The sequence below is a fragment of the Danio rerio genome, chromosome 20, assembly GCF_052040795.2.
Source record: "Danio rerio strain M-AB ecotype USA chromosome 20, GRCz13ab, whole genome shotgun sequence".
Taxonomy (NCBI): Eukaryota; Metazoa; Chordata; class Actinopteri; order Cypriniformes; family Danionidae; genus Danio; species Danio rerio.
This window is the reverse complement of record NC_141040.1, coordinates 16,211,755-16,220,000: the sequence shown is the minus strand read 5'-3', so window position 1 is coordinate 16,220,000 and position 8,246 is coordinate 16,211,755. Positions and strand designations below refer to the sequence as shown.

The following is an 8,246-nucleotide window of genomic DNA, read 5'->3' as shown; positions in this document are numbered from 1 at the left end:
CAAAGGAAAGCCAAGGCTGACTTACACTGGGAATATATATTTATTTACAAATAAATATAACGCAAAAAAAAGACAACCAGTAAAATCATATAAAAGTTTCAGGTGTGTTCAGTTCACCATCAGCGACACTCAATCATCATCCTCATCATCATCATCACGCACGACTATTACATTACTGACCAATCACAAGCCGTTAAAATGACGGCAGAAAAGAAAATTACAGTTTGTACATAAATAATTAAAATCTGGAGGGGAAAAAACTGCAAATAATGCCTTGATATTAAATTAATACAAACTCGTCACTAATAACCACGCTCAATATTCGTCAACTATGGAAAAACAAAAATGTACAGCAAGTAATAGCAGCAAATATTAAGTAACATTACCTTTCAGAGTGACTTTTGTTAAGATGATGACATCACAGCCACGGTGACATCATAAGGAATCTGATTTGGCCCCTCCCACCTGAGAAGACAGTATTTCACAGACCTACCCTTTTAAATGTGCACGCGCGTCATGTCGTAAGCAGAAGGAATTGATCTTCTAACTAGCTAAAAAATAGGACATCGAAATACCAGAAGAGCGCAGGGCGAACGTTTGTTATTCTCCATGTAACATAAACCCTTAATTTGTCTTTACTGAATGCATGTACAACAAAAATACCCATTGTGCGCATACTAGAGATTGGTCTGCACCAGTGTTGTGCCTTGTTGCGAGAGCTTGATATGTTGGGTAGTCGCACACACACTAATTAAACCCTGCCCCTGTTTGTAACGTTTCCAGACCCTGCCAAATAGGCAAATACAGTGGGCAGCCCAACCCTGTGCAGCGCCCCCCTCTGGTACGAAGGAATGACAGCAAAAAGATGAGGGAGAGGAGGGAGGAAGAGTCCTGTTATGCCTCTAACCTCCCGGCCAGACACTAGCGATACCGCAAGATCACAGGAACTGCAGAAAGAGAGGGAAAGCTTAAGTAAAATACATTTAAAGGTAATATGGTGAAGTATGTAGTAGAAATGTTTATGGAGGAGACTTACCAATTATGATAAGGAGAAGGATGACCACTACCAACGCTACAATCATCTTCATCTAAGGAAGACAAAACAGCGGGGAAATTAGGATCATAAAATGAGGTTTGTTCAAAAATAATAAACAATAATGACAGTCTAAGACAGACAAACAGATAGACAAACGGAGACAGATATACAGACGGACAGACAACATTGTATTCTGTTACCAGCTTGCTATATGCATTAATATGTTGTTAGAATGTTATTACTTCTAGCACGACTTAGTTGGTAGACCGAATAAGAATGGTGATTATTTAGCACAAATTAAAATGTTGCTAACCTGTTTCTAACATGAATTAGCAAATTTGCATGTTTCTGACATGTTTGTAAGATGACATACCATGTTGCTAACAAGAATTATCACGGTTTAAGTGGGTTTCTGACATCAATTAACATGTTGCTAGCATGAATTAAGCAGCTAGCAGCATAATTTAACATGGTGATAACATTTCTAGCATGTTGATAAACAAAGTTTGTGTAAAGTCACAAGATAGTAGCATAATTAGCAGGGAGATAACATGCTTCTAGCACTAATTAACGTGTTGCATATTTATTTCTAACATAATTAATTACCATGTTGCTGGCATGAATTGCCATGTTGATACTGGATTTCTAACATGACACAGCATGTTGCCAGCAAGGATAATCTTGGTTTAGTTGTGTTTCTGACATTAATTAACATGTTGCTAGCAGGAATTAACATTTTAATAACATTTATAGCATGCTGGTTAAAAAAATATAATGTTGCAGCCATGTTTTTAACATGAATTAGCATGTTGCTAACATTAAATAACATGTTACTGGTGTGTTAGCATCAATAATGTCATGCTAGCAGTGAGCTAATTCTTGTTAGAAGGATGGCAGCAACATTGTATTATTGTATCATTGTATTATTGTTATGAATTCTAGCATGAAGTAACAAGTTGATAAACTAAGTAGAATGGTGATTCTTTATCATGGATTAATATGTTGCTAACCTTTTTCTACAAGAATTGCCATGTTGCTACATTATATCTTGAGTAAATTCACAAGTTGGTAGCATGAAGTAACATGGGGATAACATACTTCTAGCATGGATTGACATGTTCTGGCATGAATAACCATGTTAGTGGCATAAGTTGCCATGTTGCTACCATATTTCTAACATGAATTAGCAAGTTGGTAACAAAATTGCATGTTGCTGACATGTTTCTAACATAACACACCATGTTAACATTTTGTTTCTGACATTAACTAACATGTTGCTAGCATGGGTTAAGCAGCTAGCGGCATGAATTAAGATGGTGATAACATTTCCAGCATGTTGGTAACAAAATAAGACATTGCAGCCATGTTTCTAACATGTATTAGCATGTCACTAGCATGAAACAACATTTTTACTGGTGTGTTAGAATCACTAATATAGCAATTCAAACTAGCAGTGAGCAAAATAGTGTTAGAAACATTACAGCAACTTGCAATAAGCATTAATTAGTATGTAGCTAGCATGAATTACCAGGTTGTTATTATTTCTAGCATGAATTACCAAGTTGGTAAACTAATTAGAATGGTTAATTTTTATTATGGATTAATATGTTGCTAACCTGATTCTAGCATGATTTGCCATGTTGATATTTTGTGTAAAATAACAAGTTGGTAGCATTAATTAGCATAGGGATAACATGCTAACATGGACTCAATGAAAATGTTGCTAACCTACTTCTAGCATGAATAACCAAGTTGCTAAGAAAATGGAATGTTGCTGACATGTTTCTTACATGAAATAGCATGTTGCTAGCAAAAATTATCATGATTTTAGTGTTTCTAAAATAATTAACACATTGCTAAAATCGATTAAGAAGCTACCAGCATGATTTAACATGGTGATAACATTTCTAGAATGTTGGTTACAAAATATGATGTTGCAGTCATGTTTTTAACTTGAATTAGCATGTTGCTAGCATGAAATAACATGTTACTGTTGTGTTAGAATCACTAATACAATGATTCATGCTAGCAGTGTGCCAATTCTGGGTAGAAACATGGCAGCAGCATTGTATTCTGTTACCAGCTTGCTATTAGCATTAATTAGTAAGTTGCTAGCATGAATTAGCATGTTGTTATTATTTCCAGCATGAAGTAACATGTAGGTAAACTAATTAGAATGGTGATTCTTTATCATGGATTAATATGTTGCTAACCTGTTTCTAGCATGAATTTCCATGTTCCTACTTTATGTCTTGTGTAAACTCACAAGTTGGTAGCATGAATTAGCATGGAGATAACAAGCTTCTAACATAAAATAACATTTTGCTAACCTATTTTTAACATAAATGTCCATGTTGTTATTGTATTTCTAACATGAATTAGCAAGTTGGTAACAAAATTGGATGTTGCTGACATGTTTCTAACATGACATAGCATGTTGCAAGAATTATCATGGTTTTGGTGTGTTTCTGACATTAATTAACTTGTTGCTACCATGAGATAAGCAGCTAGCAGCATGCAGTAACATGGTGATAACATTTCTAGCATAATTATCATACTAATTATGATACTAACTATCAGACTAAATGAACCAATTTCTCTTTTGGGCCCGACAAAACATACCAAGAGAACAGGACTACATGTGTGAACACACTCTCAGAACTGTTATATGTATATTAGGGTCACCTTCGTGTCTCTCCACCACATCCTTCTGTGAAGCTGCTTGGCTCTGCTGCTGAACGCTGATGCATTGTCCGATAGGCTTTCTGAAAGTCACGTGACATGACAGGATCAGTACCAAGGTGGACTTGGGACATACAGGTGCCATTATGTAGACCCTTAAAATCATTTTATATGGATAAACATTGTCTCCTGGAGATGCTTGTTGACTTTCCGAATGCAGTATTGAGATGTTACAGCTCAACATGTGGGATCAACTGAAACATGTTCAGCCTCATTAGTGCAAGAAGAAGAAGAATCAGTGAAGCTGAGCTCATACCAGCTGCCATTTAAAAACACAGCAGAGGATCAATTCTTATACAGCCAGAAAGACGCGCAGAAAACAGGTGCCCTTACCAGATGGTTTCTTTCCATTTATGCATGAAAAGGATGTAACATTTTTTTTTTAGATTCACCTTCAGAGCTCGGCACAAAGACAGTATTGCAGACAGCAGATGGAAAACATTCACCCTTTAGAGAGTGACAATGTCTTCCAGATGCTGCATTATAAAGCTACTTGTTCGCACATTTGCAAACAATGCAGAGGCGTTTCTAAAGCATAAACAATGGATACAAGACACTGAAGCATGTGTCTGAGCACAGTACAGCCTGTTTTGATTTTTGTACACTAACCAGCAACTTTATCATGCACGTTTCTCTAGTACCTACAGTACGATATCAAAGGTGCTCTACTGGATTAAGATCTGATGTCTGTGAAGGCCATTACGATTATAGTAAACTCTCTAGATATTTCCAAGAAATGTTGCAAATGGGATTGAAAATGTATACGCACAATTCAGTACACCACAAATTTTATCCGCTAAGAAGGTGCATACACTATAATGGAAACCTGTTAAGTTCTGTATTGATTATAAAATATTGTCTATTACCTATAAAGCTTTAAATAATCTAGCTCCTCTTTATCTAATCAAGCTTCTGTCTCACTAAAATCCAACCCCTCTTTATAATTAAAAAAAAAATCAGGGCTTCTGGTAGTACCTAGAATAGCAAAGTCGAGTAAAGGAGGTCGAGCCTTCTCTTTTATGGCTCCTAAACTCTGCAATAGCCTTTCTGATAATGTCCGAGGCTCAGACACACTCTCGCAGATCAAAACTAGATTTAAGACCTATCTTTTTTGTAAAAAATAAACTCAAAGCATCACATAGGGCTATGATGCATGAATGTGCTCTCGTTTATAAACACTATGAACAGCAGCTATGCTAATTATTCTCTTTATTCACAGTTTCCACCTGGGGATACTCATCCCGAGGCCCCCAGAGATTATGCAGCGCCACTGATGCAATTAATGACCTGTGAAGATATGATCCCAAGCTTTCCATAATCCTGGACCAGGCCGTATCCTGAGCAGCTGCTGTGGTGGTGGTCATGGAGGAGTGGAGAGCATGAGACTGATTCCTGTGGAACTCCAGGGACAGATGAGTCTTCACTGACGTCCAGTGTTCTCCAGCCTCCAGCATCTAGACTGCAGCTCTGCACAAGACGTTTGGCAATAGGAGAAATGGTTCTGAGCCTAGTTTTTTCTCAAGGTTTTTTATCCTTCACTTTCGCCAATTGGTGAGGATTTTTCCTTGCCGCTTTCGCCAATGACTTGTATGGTTCAGGACTTGTAGAGCTGTGCATCGATGGATTTGCTCTACAACGATCGGACTCTCAGCAGTGAATATTACACCACACTGAACTGAACTTAAACATTGAAAACTGAACTCACATGGTTTCAGTTCACTATATTCTTCTATGTGAAGTTGCTTTGACACAATCTATATTGTAAAAACACTATACAAATAAAGATGAATTGAAACTGAATTTAATTGAATCTCTCCACACCACGAGTGTGCAGGATCTGTTTGGATGATGCAATGGCGGCCACAGGACAATGGTGCCAGTGTGCTCACCACACACTAGGTATAGATGGAGCGGAGAGACAACGATAGAGCCAATTTGGTGGAGGGTTGTGATTGGGAAGCCATGATAAATTTAGCCAGGGTAACGGGGTATCACATCTACTCTTTACGAGAAGTCCCATGAGATTTTTAATGACCACAGAGAGACAGGACCTCGGTTTAACAACTAATCTGAAAGACGGTGCCCACTGACAGTATGGTGTACCCTTCACTATACTGGGGCATTGGGACTCAAACAGACCACAAATTGAGCACCCCTGCTGGCCTTACTAACACCACTGCTAACAGCAACCTAGTTTTCCCATGTGATCTCCCATCCAGGTACTGCCCAATCTCAGTCCTGCTTAGCGTCAGTGAATTGCTGGTCTTGGGCTGCAGGGGGATATGTCTGTGGTCAAGAAAGCCCAATAAAATCCACTATGTGCATCAAAAAGTCATCTGATTTAATTTCATCAGATCATGTGATAACAAAACATGGGCACAATGTGAGTGACATATCATATCACAATAATAGATATATCAGACCACATTATAAAACATCTAAAATGATATTTCGGCCTTTAGCCAAAGTTCATCCTCAAATCCATTTAGTATTGTTGACCCCCTTTTACTTTTAAAGACAATATAAGAACCTGTTAATTGGCATCATTGGTGAAACTATTAAACCTACACACAGGAGCCTGAGAAAAATGCTCATTTCAGAAGAACAGATGTAACTTAGAGGCTTTTGCTTCTGAACTCTTCATGTTTTTTTGGGACTAGCCACTCATTTCAGATCAGCGTAGACAAACCCATGCACAAACATCTTTTGGTTTATTTTTCACATCTTGGCCTGAAATGAGAAAAATACCACACCACAGTGTGGACCACAAGACATTTTACCCACTATCCTGGCCATGTGTCCCCAGGCGGTTCCCCAAACGAAATAACAGAAATGGGACATAACTCACAAGAGGTTCAGGTACGGTGAAATACAAAACTAACAGAAGGTCTGATTCTGACATCACACTGGGCTTCAGAACAGTTTCCCACAGTCCTCTGGATCAAGTTTGGTCAAGTTTAATGAGCTGTCGAATTTGACCGATTGGAAATAATAGTTTGTTTACACATGGCTTTCCCATCTATTCATTTGCAACTACAGGCACAGAAATTAATAACATAGATCTGCAAATCTGTCCTTGATTCATTATAGCTAAATTGAACTTAGTCCATTATGCCATTTAATGGACCCTCTAATTTTTGAGGCTTCAGTCATTGTTAGGGTACTCTTTAAATGTGGAAGCATTAACAACTGATATCAGAATATATATTTTAATTGTTCGATATGGACAGTAATTATCGAGATTACATTTTTGCCATATCGCCCAGCCCTAATTGAACTTAAATGAAATTGTTCCCATGTTCACAATACTACAGATTCCCAGTCTGAAGAAGAAACTACAAAACTTCTGTGATGGTCCAAGAATCATGTCTTGATTCTCTTGGAATTAAAGAAATTAGCAAGTGGCAAAGGATTCACAATGATTCGTTCACATCCATCTTACCAGATTTATCCTGCAGCTCATCTAGACGTTCTCCTCGTTCGATCACTTTGGAGATGTTTTCCTGCATGACGTCAATGACCTCATCGACCTGAGACTGCACCCTGAAGACCAACAAGACAGAGAGGACAACATGAGGGGAATGGTATGGTACTTCCTTTCGATTCAGCAGGACATTTTAACAGCTTCTGTGCACATGTTTAGGCCTGTGATTCTATTATTTTGAAAAAGTGAACCTTTTCTTCTTCTATAAACCATTCGGGATTCATCATTATGACTATGATCTGTTGACCCTGCAATGTCGAGAGGTGGTGAGAATGTTTTGCTAGACATAGTCTAGACACATCCAAATAGTTTGAAATATTTGATCTCATAGGCATGACAAGCAAATACGCACTAAATAGCATGTGAGGTATTTAGCTGCTCTCATACACCTGGCACAAGAGCTTGGCATGGCTTTTGAAAAGGGAGATTAACCTGTAAATGAACTGAGAACAGGATGTTTTGCCCCTTGCTTCTGTGCCTGGATGCCCGCCTAGTACAAACCATCATCAGTGCCAATGGCACAGGACCTTGCACATCTCTTGCACCTGGAATTGTACCTTCCACGTGCAGCCCTGCTTCCACATCAATAACCAACAGACAAATGAAGTAAGTGCAAAAATCAGAGAAGTACACAAAGGCAAGAAAAAAAAAAACATTAGGAAAATTTCACCTTCCAAGGTTTCCCTATTAAATTCCATTGTTTTATGGGTCACTCTACAGTGCAGCACATGGTTACGTAAAGCTGGTGTCGTGTGGCTGCACACACTGGGCGAAGCTCTGCTAGGTCTCCACTGGGAGAATTACTGCAACACATTAGTATGTACCAAACTTCATAACAAAGAAAAGCTCACAGTCTGGCTACTACATCCACGTCAGGACCAGAAGAACTTTTGAATATTGGGAGTAGCTGTTTACTTTTGCCTGCAAATATTATGTTGTTTCATAGAAACCCAGATGGTTACAGTGCTTCCCTTCTTTGCAGAC

At 38.3% G+C, this 8,246-nt stretch overlaps 1 protein-coding gene and 1 long non-coding RNA gene across 4 annotated transcripts in view; one reads left to right on the top strand and one right to left on the bottom strand.

Moving 5' to 3' along the window:
• The window catches only part of vamp4 (vesicle-associated membrane protein 4), a 30,999-nt gene that overhangs the window by 51 nt on the left and 22,702 nt on the right, over window positions 1–8,246 (bottom strand). For all 3 annotated transcript variants that reach the window (NM_200735.4, NM_001433724.2, NM_001433725.2), the window contains 4 exons: window positions 7,221–7,321; window positions 3,722–3,801; window positions 1,037–1,088; window positions 1–947 (listed from right to left, as the gene is read on the bottom strand). The exon at window positions 1–947 is cut by the window's left edge and continues 51 nt beyond it. In NM_200735.4, coding sequence (NP_957029.3) covers window positions 922–947; window positions 1,037–1,088; window positions 3,722–3,801; window positions 7,221–7,321 — 259 coding nt within the window. In that variant the 3' untranslated portion in view covers window positions 1–921. The remainder of the gene's footprint in view (window positions 948–1,036; window positions 1,089–3,721; window positions 3,802–7,220; window positions 7,322–8,246) is intronic.
• Window positions 784–5,578, top strand: LOC141379269 (uncharacterized). Its single transcript, XR_015518256.1, has 2 exons — window positions 784–4,101; window positions 4,998–5,578. It is a non-coding gene; the product is annotated as an uncharacterized LOC141379269 (long non-coding RNA).